Source organism: Brachycentrus maculatus, unplaced genomic scaffold (genome assembly GCF_059751285.1).
Source record: "Brachycentrus maculatus isolate JH-2025_06_01 unplaced genomic scaffold, ASM5975128v1 h1tg000263l, whole genome shotgun sequence".
In the NCBI taxonomy this organism is placed as follows: domain Eukaryota; kingdom Metazoa; phylum Arthropoda; class Insecta; order Trichoptera; family Brachycentridae; genus Brachycentrus; species Brachycentrus maculatus.
In genome coordinates, this window is record NW_028281014.1 from 1,731,142 (window position 1) to 1,750,240 (window position 19,099).

At 33.0% G+C, this 19,099-nt stretch overlaps 2 protein-coding genes across 2 annotated transcripts in view; both read right to left on the reverse strand.

Moving 5' to 3' along the window:
- The window catches only part of LOC148305730 (fatty acid CoA ligase Acsl3-like), a 48,484-nt gene extending 45,219 nt beyond the window's left edge, over positions 1-3,265 (reverse strand). The window contains exon 1 of the mRNA XM_088266188.1: positions 3,111-3,265. The gene's annotated coding sequence lies outside the window, so the exon portion shown is untranslated. The remainder of the gene's footprint in view (positions 1-3,110) is intronic.
- Positions 3,266-4,786: 1,521 nt separating this feature from the next.
- LOC148305731 (uncharacterized) lies at positions 4,787-17,321 on the reverse strand. The gene is made up of 10 exons (XM_088266191.1): positions 17,096-17,321; positions 13,426-13,615; positions 11,219-11,412; positions 10,093-10,328; positions 9,349-9,450; positions 9,107-9,267; positions 7,771-7,960; positions 6,877-7,102; positions 6,700-6,794; positions 4,787-6,034 (listed from the first exon to the last, which is right to left on the reverse strand). The coding sequence occupies exons 1-10, from the start codon at positions 17,182-17,184 to the stop codon at positions 5,967-5,969; spliced, it is 1,551 nt and encodes a 516-aa protein (XP_088122317.1). The 5' UTR covers positions 17,185-17,321; the 3' UTR covers positions 4,787-5,966.
- Positions 17,322-19,099: the final 1,778 nt, after the last annotated feature.

The following is a 19,099-nucleotide window of genomic DNA, read 5'->3' on the forward strand; positions in this document are numbered from 1 at the left end:
TTATTTGACCCCCCCCCCCTGGAAATCGAACCTGGGACCTCCAGTACGGTAGCCGATCGTGCTGACCATTACACTACAGAGGCGGAAATCTAGTAACGTAAGCTTTTGATAGGACCAGATTTTAGGTTCTAATTTATTTGGCCGTTCCAAGTCTTTCTTGTCCGTCCTTGTTATATTAATATATTCTCATGTCATCCATTCGCTCCACATGTCCGAACCACATCTATAGCCTGTATTAATAATATTTTCAATTATCCCTAACTCAGCCTAACACGCATGTCTAATATCTTCATATTTAATTCTGTCATACATCGATATTCCACACATTCGTCTAACTAATTCCGAGTAGTCGGTGCATATTATCCGTGATAGTTCACAAGGAACTGTCACGAGAGGTGGTATCATACATGATCAAAATAGTGAAGGACTTAGGACACAAAATGCCGAACCCTCTTCTAGTGGAACGGAAGGTCTGCTGATGACAGTCAAGAGCCCGTCTTCTCCTGAGGAGTTTAACGTGGTTTCCCCCCAGCAATGAGATTACTCTGAGAAGTTCCTGATTGGTCCACACTACATTATCCCTCCTTTTCCCAACACAGATTCAAATAAAAACATATTGAATTAGCTAGAAGAAACAAAAATTCAATAAATGATCTGTAATAAATAATAATAATAAAACCCTTATCCGCACCCCAATGGTGCATAGGGCACTGCGTCATATAAACGCAGTGTAATCTTGATCGTTTACGCATGAAGGAAAGGTGATCAGCCCTCCGCTTCAGATACCAGTCCAGGGTAATATTGAATAAATATAACAGTGAAAAAATCACTTATATTTATTTTACCCCCCTTGGGAATCGAACCCGGGACCGACAGAACGGTAGCAGAGCGTGCTGACCATTACACTACGGAGGCGGACAAAAAAAAATAAGCATGGTAAAGAATTAATGCAATTCACAAAATAAGCAAAGTAAATTATAGTAAAAATAGTAGTAAATTAAATTAAAATAAAAAAGTCGGTGCACATCTACCTTCCGATGATTATGAAAGGTTGTTCCATTCATTTCATGAATTGTTTTGTTTACATTTATAATATTTAGCTTAATTTTTTTTGTAATAAATATTATTGTTATTGAAGTTTTTTTTTATTTTTTAAAAAAGTCGTTTTGATTCTACAATAATTTATTTGCATTATTACAGATTTTTTATGGATTTATTTGGCTTGTTCTTTTTTCTATATATCGCTCACTCCTTTCAACGTCATATCTCAAAAATCGTCAATTTTCAGTTGTGTATGTTTTCGGAATGCCCAGAAAATGTACTATATCCCAGCGAAAGCGGCATATTTTTAACTTAATATTTACCCGCTACAGGGAGAAACTGCTGTTTTTGTATTTGAAGAAAATGTATTGTTTAAGTATTTTTTAAAATATACTAAATATTTTTCAAATGGAGAAAAAACCTTCAGGTTTTACCTAAAAAGATCTGTTGCACAGTAAAAAGTTCAATAAGTAGTGGCTTGATATTTATTTTTAATACATTTTATTATATTCTTAAACTTTAAAAACGATCTCCTGAAAAATCAAGTTTTTTGATATATGACGCTGTTGAAAGAAATGAGCGATATGTATTATCTCAAGTTAATAAGTTTACTGTAGACCAGGGGTGGGAAACTTGCGGTCTCGAGACTTCTCTAATACGGCCTTATGACTAATACCAAAATAATAATAATAATAACTCGAAAAGTAAACAATAATAATAATAAAACCCTCATCCGCACCCCAATGGTGCATAGGGCACTGCGTCATATAAACGCAGTGTTATCTTGATCGTTTACACATGAAGGAAAGGTGATCAGCCCTCCGCTTCAGGTACCAGTCCAGGGTAATGTTGAATAAATACGACAGTGAAAAAAGTCACTTATATTTATTTTACCCCCCTTGGGAATTGAACCCGGGACCTCCAGAACGGTAGCCGAGCGTGCTGACCATTACACTACGGAGGCGGACATGAATTGTGAAACAATGAATTGTATAATATAAATACAGCTAACTAACTAACCATCAGTAAGAACTAACCACCACGCCGCTTCCCCACAGGGGTAAGCTGAGAGAATAGAACGCCATACCACTCTGTCTTTGCTAACATTATTCACCTCGTCCACACTTATGTATCTCTTCATACGTTAGATATACGTAGATGTATATAACTTTTTTACAATAAATATTAAATTTGATATGTAAATGTGTATTCTCAAAAGATTTTTTGTAAACACGTTTTGACTAACTTACAATTTAAATTCAAAATATTTCGTTTATGAGAGGGGGTGACTAGGTTTTCTTTATTGCGGCTTTTTGATGAATCAGTTAAATTAATCCGTCCGTTAGAAATTAAAAGGACAAACAAATTATTGAAGTCAATTTTTAAATATTCTTTCTTTAAGAAATATAATCATTTATATTTCATACATATTTTTAGGACGTGCATGTCTCAAAAAAATACTGTTGCTAACACTTGGAAATTCCCAAAGAAACACGTCATCAATTTGGGTGGGAACAATCATTGTATTCGTCACCATCTGACAGTTAAATGCAAAAGGAACAAATATCAAAATAATATAATGATAAAAATAAAATTTTATTCATATCGTGATCGAATACTCTATTTGCAGAATTTTCACATATATTAGAAGAGTATAAGTATTTTTAATAATCAAGTGTCACGTGTAGTGAGTCCTCGAAAACATATGATGTACATACATAGGAAATATTTTTATTGTAAATATAAAAATATGTAAATAAGAAATACTTTCATAGTAAAAATAACTAGTTAACAATTATAAACAATATCAAATAGAAATAAAAAAACATATTTATCTTACCGGCTAATCTTACAAGAACCGATAAACCTTCTTATGAAATACATGGCTCAAATACCGATATTAAGATAAAATATCAGTTAAACACGTGTTTAATAGTTTATATCAGAGATAAGTGTGAACAATATGTAAATAAATAAGCCGGAACAAAAAATGTCAAAAACATATCGAGGTTAGGAATGTTACACGATAAATGACCGAAAGATTGTCAATAAAAATAATATTTATTTACCTGACTGATGGAGATTACCAGTTGCCTTTTTCACGTTAGTTGAACACAAATGATGACGTTTGGTACCACAGACTAACTATTTTATATATGTTTGGTACTAATACTGATATTTGCACAATACGATTCCGTCCACGGCGTATATTTTTAGGGAACTTGAAACTGACCAATCAGAGCGCTAGAAATAGTGGCGTGATGTCTACGTCATGAGGTCACGAGTCCGTTACCATACCATAGACTGATCAATACCCTCAAAAAATATATTCGCCGCGCGCATACTTGAATATTTCGACAAATTTACAAGAAAACTGACCAATAAATTTCTTTGTAGGACTCAGAACTCTGAACCATGGTAATTAACAATAATAATTTAAATAAATAAATCCTTTTCCCCACCATGAAACACCTAGGCGGCAGGCACAGTACCTAACACCACAGACTAACTAATTTCCTAACCTAGACACTGGTATTTAATACCACCATCTGTTAGTGAAAACATAAACTAAACTACAATAGGATTCTCTGAATTTATCTTCCCGTTTTCCTTATAATTTGTTCCAAGATTTTTCAACAGATTGCAACAATACTCATATACCTTCTACGAATTATAAAATGTGTTATTTTCGGATTACTAGTCTGTATAAACTGACCATTTATTTGGTCATTATTGGGAGATTTTTAATAAAGTTTATATGCATAATTTATAAATATATAGATCATTAGGCAGTTTAAACTATGAAAATATATAATTATTAATAGTAATTTTTACCTTTTTATTTGAAATTTGCCCAATGAAACTGCTACATAGTAATATACATCTTGTCCAGACGCCCCTCATAAACAACACAAAACATACGCAATCCTGAGTAAACTAGCCCCGTTCTTTCATTTTTAATAATTAATAGTTGCTACTGTTCCTCCTCCTTTTCCTTACCCATATACCAAAATTGTCTTTTGTCACTGATTTAAGTTGATTGGAAAATATTTCTTCTTTCATATGTTCACCAATGTACTAAATCGTTTATAATAAATTATTGATCGAGTAATTACTCCAGAAAACTGAATAAATGGTTTAAAAGTAAAAAAATCAGCTAATTTTTTAATGACAATGAAATTTGATATAGCTCTATGATTACAGCAATCAACCGAATCACAATTTACTTTTATGAATTGTTTTATTTTAATTTTTTTTAGATTTTTGACCAATGTTAGATGAAAAAACATCATTTTACTGTATAAAAATCTCCAACACATGCCATGCCGCAACAGAGCAGACACAAATGTTTAAATAATAAGAATAAAAAATGTTATTTTGAAACCTCTCTTTATTGTCAACATTAATTATTGCTTCCTTATTTTAAAATACAAAGCACATTGTATCACATTCTTTTAAATCCATAAAGTTATGATAAATAAAATTACATTGATAATATTTATATAATATAGTTATTTTATGTACTCAAATAACAATTGCTATTTTTTAGGGACATAAATTACATCTCAAATATGTATACTTTAGTAAATAAAGTAATGTTTAGTTTAAAGTCTGTATTTTCAATGTTTAATGTCATTAAATAAAATAATATAATTTAACACTCATCACAGCAATCAGTACTTCACTATAGAACAAGGTATAAATTTAGATTTTTATGGTCACTGTTAACATAATTTTATAACACAACAATTTTTTTTAGGTTAACGTAATACCAATAACATAACGCTAAATTTCTTTCAATAAGGAAAATTTGTCACAGTGGTGCCATGTGGTGATATATACTGCGATATAAACTCAGTAACCTTGAAAACTATATATTTACATTTTTTTTTCATATATAATTTTTTATTTACTGAATTTTCATTGCAATACGACTCCACTGTGATAAGTGTCAGGACCATCTATTCCAGGGGTTTCAATTTTATGTTCCACTGAACCCTTGTATTAGTTGCAGGTTTGCATACTATTCAGTTAGACATAAGATGAATAGTGCTTTTTAAAGCTAACTCATTGAAAAATAAAGACATGCATTCCATTTTGAGTCATGTCCTATATATCCGTCTCTGTAGGGGAAAGGTAAACGCATTCGGCTATCTCGCTGGAGATCCCGGATTATATTCCCAGAAGAAACAGATTAAGTTATTTTTTACCTAACCATCACAAAAATAACAATCAAGATAACACTGCATCAATGTGATGCAGTGTCCTATGCACCATTATGGGGGTGTAAGGATTAGAACAAGAATAAGATATTGGAAAACACTGCTCTATCCACTTACATACCTATTACAAATTAATATGCACTTGTGAAATTTATTAAAGTTTTTTGGCACCAAACAATGAATTTTTGTTCTAAATGTAAATATACAACCTTATTTTTTCAATAGTATCTAATAAATATATGTATTTTTATGGCCATCAAATTACTTGATTCTTAAAATGAATGTCAATGTTTTTTTTAAATATATTCCTTACCCCAATTCAAATATTGAGTGTTAGAGGGCTTGTGCGCTACACGGAATTTTACTGTCCGGCAGTCCGGTTAGCATGAAAAAATGGATGATTGTCTTGTGCACTTGTCCGTTTTTCTCCGGATCGGTGTGCTCGATCGGTGCGCGATCCCGGTGTGCGTGAACTCAATGACGCTAAACTGTCGTAGTTGCTTTTATTTGAAAAAACTGGACTGCCGGATAGTAAAACTCCGTTAAGTGCACAAGCACGCTAACTCTTCTCAATGAAATGTTCAAACTCTTTAGCACCAGCACTATTGGAATAAATAACAACATGAACAAATTTAAAGTTTGAATAAATATAGCCCCAACTTGTATCACATTTTTCCATTGTAAATAATCCATTTCCAAATATTAAGCTCTCCATGGATCTGTTTCTTTATACATTCTCTCTATATTGTCTCTGAGCATTTGTTCTTGTTCTGAAAAATAAATAGTCATATTCTAATTACTTACCCACTTTATTATATATTCAACTTTATTAACCCATTTAATTAAATTATTAAATAATATTAACAACTCGTTTAAAATATAGAAAATGCTTTAGAAAATTCTTGCAATTCAACAAGCTGTTTGATATTATTTTTTGATATCTCATCAAAGATGAAGAAGAATATAGAAGTCTGGGCATTTACAGGGCTGCAGCCATCATAGGCTGGTTTAAGTGATCACTTTACACACATGTAAAATTCACCAATTCTACCCATTATTGACAACCACACTTCTCAAATTCTTGGAAGTTCTATATACATGAACCAATTTTGAAACATTGTTCTTGAATCACTAGAACTTCACTATTGGTGAGATGAAAAGAAGCTTTTTATTGAGCAGAAACCCTTATATTAGTATGTGAGGTTCGAATCCTGGATTATAATCACACACATGAGAAACACCAGAAAATATCATTTCTATTTTTATTATTTAAGCTTATAATTTGACCAGATAATTTATTTTCAACACTTTCAGTGTGTCCAAATACTACATTTGGACACACTCAAAATGTTACAGCCCTTCTTTGTTATTTTCCTCACAAATCTCTTTTTTTTAATTATTGAACTACGAAAGAAAAGAAAAATGTATATGGTACCTTTACTCAAATTCGCTATAATGCACTGTTTTCTTAAAAACTCAGTGCATAATTCTCTACTTAATCCAAAGGCGTGCATATTGTATGTGAAAGTTCTGAAAAAGAACATAAATTTAGTTACAAAACGTTTTTATCGCCAATGTTCAGATAGTTAAATTAATGTATAATAAAAGTTACCCTAATTGACCGAAGGTTATGTTTTCTTGGTACTGCTTGTCATCGTACAAAGCTTCCATGTTGTTTGAAGTTACATCGTCTTTCGTCGCTATTGGCCGATGAATTCTTTCACATTGCAAAGCGTCAAAGAAAGCGGCGTTCCAAAATCGAAGGGAATGCCAAATCGGCTGATCTCTAAGATAAGTGTAAAGATATTCTTTATATGGTTCGCATCCTGGAACATCCACTATAAAATAAATTTAATTGTTATTACCATGTCCAGATATTATTTTGAGAATATTAGCTACAAGTGTAAAAAATAATACTTTATCCATGGATTTTGTCCGCCTCCGAAGTGTAATGGTCAGCACGCTCGGCTGCCGTTCTGGAGGTCCCGGGTTCGATTCTCAGGGGGGTCAAATAAATATAAGTGATTTTTTCACTGTAATATTTATTCAATATTACCCTGGACTGGTACCTGAAGCGGAGGGCTGATCACCTTTCCTTCATGTGTAAACGATCAAGATAACACTGCGTTTATATGAAGCAGTGCCCTATGCGCCATTGGGGTGCGGATAAGGGTTTTATTATATTATTATTTTTATCCATGGATATCCAAGTATCAAATATGAAAAGAGTATGGTTCGATTCTTAGGGGAATCAAAATAAAAAGTGATTTTTCATTCAAATATGTATAAATATGGATATTAATACCGGAAGTGCAGGACTGTTCACTCTGCCTTCACTTTATTAACAATCAAGATAACACTGTATCGAAACAGTGCAGTGGGTATGGATAAGTGTTAACAGAAGACAGTCTATTTGACTAAAATCAAGCTCAACAGTCAAATAAATATGTATTTTAGTTAATAATAAGGAGCCATTTCAAGAATGGTTAGTTGAATTTTACCTTACCTTCCAAATAAAATGTAAAACACATATTCATTAGAGACTTTGCTGGAGAAAAATCATCTGCATCGGCACATTCAAAAAGCACAATAGCAAAGTATTGTATTAATGAATAAAATGTAGATTCGTTGACGCGCTTCGATCTCCCCCTCTGGGCGTTCACAAATCTTGAAAACCATAATCTGCCTGTTTCATTCTATAAAAATACAGTAACACTTAAAGTATGCCAATATAATATCTTCACCTACATATTTATTAAATCTCAAACCTTTTTATATTAATATATAATAATTGTTTTTCATATTTGAAAAATAGTATCATGATATATTAAATATCTAATAAGAGAGGTATCTTCTTTTACAAAGGGTATTTAAAAGTCTGGGTATACACAGGGCTTACGACCTGATATTAGCTGGTTCAAATGCGTTCAAAATCATTTTACGTATCGACATGATTCATTGTTTCCCTGACATATTGTCATGATACATTCATTATTGTAGAGCAAATACAGATTTAATTTTTTTTTTGTACTCGACTCAAGTAACACATCAAAGTTCAAGTAGCCCCGTTCTATGGTACTGTAACATTCTGCACATTATTGAACATTCATATTGTATAAATTCTTGTAAGTTCTAATACATCTAGATATATTGTAGTCAAGGGAAAAATAATTACAGATATATTATCATTCCATCCTTTTGACTGTACGTTTTACCATTAAATCATTGATTCCGTTAAAACCACTAGTTAAAATTAATTTTGACTGAATTCTTTTGTTATAACTAGTTTAACTACACAAAATTTGTTAACTATGGTTTTGCAGTCATATATGTGGTACTAGTAAAATTGTTTAGAGGTCCTGGGCTCAAATCCCAGGATATCAAAATAATTACATATGTGGTTTTTCACTCTCATATTACATATATATATATATATATATATATATATATATATATATATATATATATATATATATATATATATATATATATGAATGTGGATTAAGATTAGAAGGAGAAGAAAAAGAAGAAGATGTAGCAGTTTTTAAAGATAGTAATTTGAATTTGATTAATTATTATATATTTATATTTCTTTTCCTATAACTAATTTTGTTTATATTGCTTTATTTAGAAATACTTTGAATATAGTTAATAAAGTTAATCGATTTCTAAAAAATATCGTTGAAATACTTTATTATTGTGTTTTATTTTTATAACAATTTACTTTTAGATAAATTAAATTATGTGCAAAAATCCATCAATGCTTTTTATTGTTTAAGTTAATATATTAAGTACAGTCATGATGAATTATGCAATCTTAGATGAAATATGAAGATACACACCTGACACAGTTGGCCAAATTTAGCTTTCTGATCCAACTGAATCACTCCACTGTCTTTGAACAATTGGGAAACAAAGTGCCTCATAAATTCTACAGTGGCTTCATCCGATTGACTATCTAAACTTAAACTGGATGCCCACGATTGTACTGAGCCTTCAGAACCTGAAAAAGTTTATTTTTATTGTAAAGAGATAAGCACTAAGGTAAGATTAAAGTGAAAGGCTTCTAAAGATGCTAACTTACCTGATCGAACCCAAAACTTTTTACCGTCTTTATCGGATGAATCAATACTTGTGCTCGGACCATAGCCATCTAAATCGCTAGCTGAACCACTACTTGGGACTTCTGAAATTCAACATAAGTAGTCTTTAGTTATTAATCGCTTAATGATGACTCATTACATCATATTTCATCACGATTGGATAAGGATTCGTTACATCAAATTGAAAGCAAATATTCCCTAATATGAATAACAAATATAAATAGGTAGGTACTATAATATTAATAGAGACCCAGCCTCCTTGGTAATGAATAACTTCTAGTTTGTCTTTCAAACACATTGAACACTACAGTATAGAGGCAAACTATATTTGTAGTACTATGTCGGTACTTATTAAAAATAAATGATGAAATTAAAAACCCAAATTAAATTATGACATATTTAAAAGAAGTCATTTCCTCATTCAGTTTTTATATTAGATCATTCAGGCTAATCACACCGATCAGTATAGATTTTGGTTGTGTATTGCGTATTCCTTACTCCTAAATATATTTGAGAAAAAAATGACATAAAACATTGGAAATAAATGTAAACCGAGAAAAAGTAACGAATACTCATCCAATCCAGGTAAGTGAAAAAGTAACAGTGACTCATTGATCACATCTCAAGTGATTATAATGTTTTTATTGTCCTCTAAATGATGCGTGAATATCAAAACTCGGAGAAACACTGAATATTTGTAAATAGAACTACGATGAAGTACTTACCCATGTCCACCTTTAATTTATCATACGGGTCAGGTCCTGTGGCGACTAAATTGCATTCCAAATTACTGTCAATAGATTGGGAGAGATGTAAGGAAGAGAGCTCCCTGTCTATATCCGTACTACCTCCGCACTTTAGACTGCAGTCGTCTCCATGATTTTTCACTGCATCACACCGCGCCATGGAAGTGGACAGTGACTCTTCACTTTGTTCTCTACTCATTTCACTGTTGGTGTTCCTAAAAAGAGTATTTTCCACATTATATATACATTTTAGGACTCAACATTATAATAATAGTATAAAACTATACATAATTGGTTGCAATTCGAGCGAGGGGTAGGAACAGGTAAGGAGGAAAAGGGATAAGATCTATGGAAGTTATGATATGAAGACCGTTAAGATTCCTTTTTTTACTGATTCCTTATTTCATAGTTCCTGATAGGACACTAGTTTGAGTTAAGGATTAACAGTACTATGTACATCAGCTCCTTAAAGATTGAGGTTATCTTAAAAAAATACTGTATTGAAAGAAAATCAAAGCAAACATTGTTGTAGTGATACCACTGTCCATAACCAGCCTCAACAACAAATTTAGTTTTTTTTTTATTATCTCTGATTTAAAAAAATGCCATGATAAAAACAAACACAAAACATAGGGTGCCCACTTTTTTTATACCTACATCAGGACATGTAAATATTATTGAGAGCATAAATATACCGATATTAAGTGAAAACGCAGTTTCACGTGTTGTTTATTGCGCTTGTTTTTATTTGTCCTCGATACGAATTACGGTGAATCTTTTATTCAAAATGTCCCGTCGAAGTTTCGGGAAAATATGGCAACCTTACATTATCACAAATTTTATTTTTATTCCTTGGTTTAACCACTTAGCAGTCGAATTTTGAAAATTCGCCGGTGCAAGAAATCGTCACCTACAAGTCGAAACAAGACTGCCCGAACACCACTTGAGTAAGTCAATAAAAACAAATACTTAAATATGTTTGGTTCCGGAAATCAATACCAAGAAGTCGAAATACGATTTTTCCGAGCAGAACTCGGGCTCATCATGACAATGCAAACTGAACTAAACTGATAACTAGTCAAGCGATTCGAACAAAAAACCTTACCGCTCCATTTGCGTCTTTCGCTTGTGTTTGGCTAGTGCCGTTCTATCCTCGAAGGTGAGTCCCAGAGACGGCAGCGCGTGCAGCTTGCGGGGCGCCAAGGGGCCGAGGGGCTCCGACAGGGGGGCGCTGCCGTAGCTGAACCCCTCCTCCGTGGAGTAGGACGAGGACTGGCTCATGCTCAGGGCGGACTCCAGCTGCAACACTTCTCCGTTAGAGTAGGCGCTCAGGATGGACCAAAGCAAACTTGAATGTGGCGCTCCAGTTCGTGAGATTCTTCCAAATACTTAGAGCCTCGATTATCCAGATCGATCAAAATAAAATTGTAAATTTGACTTGCACGAAGCAAATAGATTTTTGTCACGATGTTGGTTTTTTGGCTAATAAATTAATATGAAAAATCACAAGACTATCGGTAACATCCTTATTGAAATCTGTGATCTAAGAGAACTAAGGGAGATATTAAGGCTTGAACTTTGGATATTTGAATAAAACGAAAAACGTGCGTCCGCATACGTCATCAAATTTCCGTCATCGAACGTTTTATGACGTCATATGGTTTATTGTCTATGGTTTATAGATTTGTAATAGTAGTAGTGTGGTAGTAAGTTAACTTACGAAAACTACGTATTTACGAAGGCGAATTTTCCAAAAGAAAATGATGAATAAAAATATTGACTATATCAGCTATTATAAACACAAAACGAGTCTAATACAATCCTTTATAGGTTGAGTATGTTAAATTAGATATTCCTCCCGTCTGAAAATGATCCATTGCGTCTACCGCTGTTTATGTATGAGAATACGATTTTTTTAATATTACGTCCATAAAATAAGTTTAAAAAATGTCTGTAAAAATACACATTCCAACAGACATGATCGATCTCATATAAGAACAAATAACATACAATATACAAATATAAGATATTTTTTGTCTAAGCTACAACTAGCCCGATGATGTTGCTAACGACGAAACTCTGTCGTTGGTCAAATCAAAATAAAAGTTGAAAAAACTATCTAGTTGTTTTATTTTAATATAAAATACAATTCCACATAGATTTAACAGGAAAAAACTCAAATAAAAAAATAAATTAATGATCTACTACTACTACTACTTATCCCTATTTGCACCGAATGGTGCATAGGGCACTGCATCGTATCAACGCAGTGTTATCTTGTTCATTAATTATATGAAGGTGAGATGATCAGTGGCTGATCCTGCGCTTCGTATACCAATCCAGGGTGATATTAAATAAACGAGAGTGAAAATTACAAACAATTATTATGCCCCCCCCCCCTACAAATTAAACCGGGACCTCCATCACGGTAGCCAAACGCGTTTACCACTACACTACGGAGGCAAATTCAAATTATTTTACGTAAATCCTTTTAAAAATATATACATTCGTCGGAATGGGCTTAAATAATGATAGAGCAGGGATATCCTAACCTTGAATACATAATATGTAAAGTGCGCAGTGCGGTACAACGACCACAACCGATCATTTCACATACATAAGTGGCCAACTGTAGCAGTCATTTTCATTTTACTACTACAAAGTTATCGTGAAGATTTTTTGTTTGAATTGCTTGGTGTTGCATTTTTTTTTTACTTTTTACTTTTTCATATTTTTAATGTTTTTAAGTTTTTTATTTTATTTAAAAAAAATATAATAATAATTTTGGTTTTCTGATAGTCTAGTATTTTTTGTATTTTATATTAACACTATTATTCTACAATAGTTCTACTTATAATACCTACATATACCCTTATACCCTTTACTATGACCTAAAGTATATTTTGTCGGCCTCCGTAGTGTAATGGTCAGCACGTTCGGCTACCGTTCTGGAGGTCCCGGGTTCGATTCCCAAGGGGGGTAAAATAAATAATAGTGAATTTTTCACTGTAATATTTATTCAATATTATTACCCTGGACTGGTACCTGAAGCGGAGGGCTGATCACCTTTCCTTCATGTGTAAACGATCAAGATAACACTGCGTTTATATGACGCAGTGCCCTATGCATCATTGGGGTGCGAATAAGGGTTTTATTATTATTATTATTAAATTATATTGTATACCCACATACAGGCCATGCCTTTGTGGGATCTTTTTTTGTATTTATATTTTATTCATATTTTTTTGTATTTGAATTTATGTCATGTAATACAAAAGAATTTAAAATAAAGAAAAAAAATCAAGTCATTACCTTGTTAGATATCCCTGTGATGATATCAGAGCTGTTCCCGAGGAAGGACAGCATCCCGGACCTGAGCATTCCCTGCGTGCGGTCCATGATCCTCTTTATGTGCTCGCCATTGGTCTCTTCCTTGAAGCCTGCCAGGTCGACCATCGTGCTGGCGCCAGGGTTACCGCGAGACCGGGGACTCAGATACCGGCTGTGAATTGTAAAACAAATCTTATAGACAAACTTCGTTTGACTCTTACCACTCTGTAGGCCAGACATTCTGGCCAGTATGATTATAGTAGGCAGCTCCGTGGGCCACAACGTCTGGCCCGGCGCAAGTATAACTTTAATCACTGATTTCCCAATCGCCGAAATATATTCTACCACAAAAATATTTGAGAAAAATACTGTTAATCTTAATTAACATGGTCATACGAATTGCCAGACAGGTTTTCTCAAAATTAGGTAAACAAAATATTTACTTTCTCATTCAAACCCTTTTCCGCACCCCAATGGTGCATAGGGCACTGCATTATAAACACAGTGTTATCTTGATCGTTAACACACGAAGGAAAGGTCATCAGCCTTCCGCTCCAGGTACCAGTCCAGGGTAATATTGAATAAATATTAGAGTGAAAAAATCACTTATATTTATTTGACCCCCTCTGGGAATCGAACCCGGGACCTCCAGAACGGTAGCCGAGCGTGCTGACCATTACACTACGGAGGCGGATATTTATTTTTATGATAGAAAAACGTAACATTTTTTTGATTCGAGTAGCTGATCAGTTATGAGAAAAAATGGTCAGAGTGGAAAGGGTTAAATTTAGAACGCGAACGGTCGTGCTAGAGGTCGGTCGTGGTTCCATTGGTTGAATTAGACTTTTATAGTATATGTATTGAAAATACATTTTTATCACTCTTTTTTAACTCCTTACCTCTCAATAACTCTTTTTTTTCAAAACCATATATTTACATATTTTAAATAAAAACTTTTTTTTTATTTAAAAACGGCATTAAAGCTAAAAATTCAACCACGTTACCTGGGTTACTAAAAGAAAATTAATTTAGGATATTGATATTCAATATTAAATTATAACTTGCACAAAGCCGCGTCAAAAACAAGTGAAAATACAAATTTCTATTTTCACCGATTGATGAGAACATCTGTAGTTCTCTAAACTAGTCGTGTTTAGGTACACGAATAAACTCAAAAGTGATCATTTAAGAGAAAAATTAATCGATAAATAATAAAACTTAGGAACCGAAAAAAATTCATAAGAGACTATGGGAATATGGCAATATTTTTTTAATGTGATGATATTATTTTTAGACATCGTAATCTCGAGTACCATAACTCGGAAAAAATATCTAGGCTTATCATTAACGTGCGGGTTATTGCGCGCCATTACTTGCAATCTGCGTATCTGCTATGTTCGCTTATTAGTACTTGTGACGGCGCCGGATCGTGGGCCGAATAGCGTAGTACGGCTGTCCAAACTTAAAACACAGTAAAGGACAATTTTTTTGTAGTACGTTTTTTTTTGCATTTTCGGATTGAGTAGAATCTACTTAGTCCAAAAATACAAAAAAAACGTACTACAAAAAAATGTCCCTTGCTGTATTTTGAGTTTGGAGATGAGTTTTTGAGTTTGGACAGCCGAGTAGTGTATGGTGTTCCGTTACACGAAGCCATTTGCTGTTCACAAAAAATCGTTCTATGAATATCATCTCAGTTGCATTTTTTTGTACAAACAATTACAGTGAAATTACATTTTTTAAGGGACTGAAAAATTAACTTAAATGGAGGGAAAATGTAAATGCGCGGTATTGAAAAAAAAAACATTTTAACTTGATTTATTTTCTGTGAAAATCATGTATGTAGGTACATGAGATTTTTTGCATAAAAAATCTAAATGGAGGGAAAATGTAAACGGGGAATATTGAAATAAAAACTTTTTTTGTTAATCATGTAGATGATTTTTTTTTGCATACAATAACCTAAATGGGTGTAAAATGTAAATGGGGGTTCTGAAAAAAAAAACACTTCAATATGATTTGTTTTCTAAAAAAATCATGTAGATTGATCCATTAAAAGTAAAAACTGTAAGTAAACGATGGTCGCGAATAAAAAGAAGCGTTTCAGATTGAGTCAAAAATCGCATGACCGGATATTTTTGACGTAAACTGGGAGAAAAAAATAAATAAATGCAAGTAATAATTATACTAAAATATATCGGGACTGAAATAATAACACGCAATCGGCGGGAAAATGTTAAATTCGGGAACGTAAAATCCGGATTTTACTGTAATTATACTGTATCATTATTCCGTTTTTTACTTGTCAATTTCCAGTTTACTGCTGTTTATCCTGCGATAAAGGTGACCGAAGCTAAGGAGCTCGGGGTGATGGACATTACTTCTAAATTGTAACAGTAATGAAAATAAAATGGTACTAAAAATAAAGAATAGCAAAAATACGCGCGCAAGTTAGGCATAAGAATATTGAAATTTTGTATTTGTCGTCAAGAAAAAAAATATTTAAAATAAATTTTAACTGTATTTCGCAGTTCCCAAAGCATTATAAAGTGATGATATAACAGCACTTTTAAAAACTGTAACCTTATAGCCTAAAACTGTATATAATCTTAAACCTGCTCGACCAACCGGTAATAGTGCTGTCGGGAGCTTTCATAGCGACTGATAAATAATTCAGCCTAGCCCTCAAAAAAGCATATACAGTAGTCTACATTTGGATGTCCCACGCTGGAAAATATTAAAATGAACCATAATAAATATAATACTTTTGGAATATGTATAATATTAGTCGTTATGTATAATATCCAAACTGAATAACCACACCTATCCCACAGAATTATTTTCGACAAATAAATTCGATCGTAAAACTAAGGCGAATTTTAATCTTAAGTTCCAGGTTTGAGGAATACATGTGCTTTTTTTATTAGGGTTTTTCGGGAAATCACTAGCTTTGATGATGTTATTCACTATGTATTATGTTGCACGAATATAACTGATAAAGGTAAATTTTTGGCGCAAAACTTAATACATTCCCTTTTTTTAACATTTTTATTCATAAATAAAAAATAAAATAAATATACATACTTACATACATCTCGGCTGTCCAAACTCAAAACACAGTAAGGGACATTTTTTTGTAGCTTTTTGCATTTTTGGACTAAGTAGAATCTACTTAGTCCAGAAATGCAAAAAAAACGTACTTCAAAAAAAATGTCCCTTACTGTGTTTTAAGTTGGGACAGCCGATCTGTATCAAAGTATCATGTTTATTACATTTTGTTCATAATGTAAAGTGTTTTTATTTAAATTTTCCCTGCATCAATATCATATTACTGAAACAGAATGCATAGTGAAAAATAATACTCTAAAGCTGCTGAATTCCCGGGCAAACTTGATCGATCGACTAAAGTTTGTGATTTCCCGGATAACCCAAATAAAAATACGCGCAAATAATCCATAAGCCACTGTTCGGAGCTAACCTTTTATTATCTTTAAATTAAAACGTTGTACATACTTAACTTTGACAAGCAGTCACAAATTGTATTATATGAATTATTCTGAAGTTGCGTACGTAAAAAAGAATATAGAGAATGGTTATTATAAAAGCAAGGAAAGGTAAGGTGTCGAGTTAATAAAATCTTTTTACGACTTACAAGAGGATTCCGGCGATAGTTTGACAGTTGCAGGAAAGGAAAATGGACGCGAGGATCCTTATCGCAGCGCGGCACGGTAAACACTGCATTGCCCATGAGCGGATAATGGAAAACTGTGTCGACAGGACTCGGTTTGATAAGGTTCTGCGCGCATTTACGTTATGCCGGTACCTCCATGCAATTAATTATTCACTATTTCACTCCAATTACATAAACACGGTCAACGTACTTGATGTCACTTTGCGACTGCCGATACAAAGTTGTATAATTAAATAATTGCCAGCCCAAGCAAACATGTATCTATAAGCATTATAACCAATATGTATTTAGCGACCGCTAGATTATTCTAACCGCAAAGGACATTACTACCGGAAAGGCATACATTTAAAATATTTTTAGTGATTATTTTACCGATGCATTTTTATAAACATAATTTAATTTCAATTTAATTTATTCAGTATAAATTAACATATACATACATTACAAACTAAAATTTAACACTTTTGTAAAAGAATGTAAAAGAATCCCGCTTCGGAATACCCCCCTAGACACATGGAGCAGATCAATATCCGGCGTGATATTATTGAGCATAGCGGTAGCTCTTCTCACAGGCATAACCATCGGCAGGTTATGCCTGTGGGAAGAATCGACCCAGGAGCATCCAGTTACATCCATTGCATATGAACACCAACGGACAAATGAGTACATCAATATTGTATATATACACGTCAGACATATGAGCATTGGATTACTAATTTGATATGTAATTGTAATTCAGAAACCTATATTTTTTAAAAATTGAATTCATTCAAATAAGTGTTTATGAAACGTTGTAACTCTAAGGTTGCATTACGCCGAAGAGAGGGTAGGCGGGAAAATCTTCCCTTCTCTTTCTAACCCCCGGGCGCTCTCTGCCGCATACATCCGGAAAATGGGATCAAAATATTTATAAACTCTACAAAGCTGTCTGGTATTTACAATTTATGTGCTACTAATCGTGAATTGTATCATCACACATATTTTAACAGCATAATTTCCCGCCTCCACTTTTATATCATAAGGACTCTATGGAATCAAATCATGAACGGAAGAATGGAATCAATTTAAAGTTTTCATCTCCATACTAAACCTAGGAAGCAGTTGGTCTTTTTTATTTTAAATATTTTTTCTCAATAATATATTCATTTGGTCTTGCACTCTCATCTTCAATCTTTAGACACTAATCTCAAATAGATACCAAAAAAATATTAATTTATATAAAAAATATTCTTCACATCCACCATGTACAAAACAAGAAACGGATTTATGGGTTGCAGTGGACAAATTTCAGCTCTTTTTTATTTAATTTTTAACAATTTTTTTTAAATAGGTACCTCAAAACGTCCTACCTACTCGGCTGTCCAAACTTAAAACACAGTAAGGGACATTTTTTTGTAGTACGTTTTTTTTTGACAAAGTAGAATCTACTTAGTCGAAAAATGCAAAAAAACGTACTACAAAAAAATGTCCCTTACTGTGTTTTGAGTTTGGACAGCCGTACTGTTGTAGCATTCGCTGCTCTGCCGACTGAGCTATTGTTACCTTAGTTGACAATAGAACATACCCTATCGAATATAATCACTTTACGACGTCTGTTGTATTTTTTTTAACAAACTATATATTTTATTTTATTTGGTGCTTGTATTTTTCAATATGGCCATAGATACCGATCTTTGTAACTGTAATTGTATGGAGAGATCCCCGTATTTATCTCCCTTATCAGAGTAATGTCCTTCACCATGTGCTCATTCACTTACTTCATTTGTGGCTTAACGAATACATTTCACCCCTAAATCCAATCAACTGGAGCACAGGACCTTGCCTTCAAATAATCAATGGTCGCGTTAACACCGCATCAATTCGATGTGGCAATATTCTTTAAATAAACGTTTTATACTCTTTAATAAATCATAAAATAATTTAATGGCCAAAAAAATTACCAAATAACCATTCACCGCCTCCACA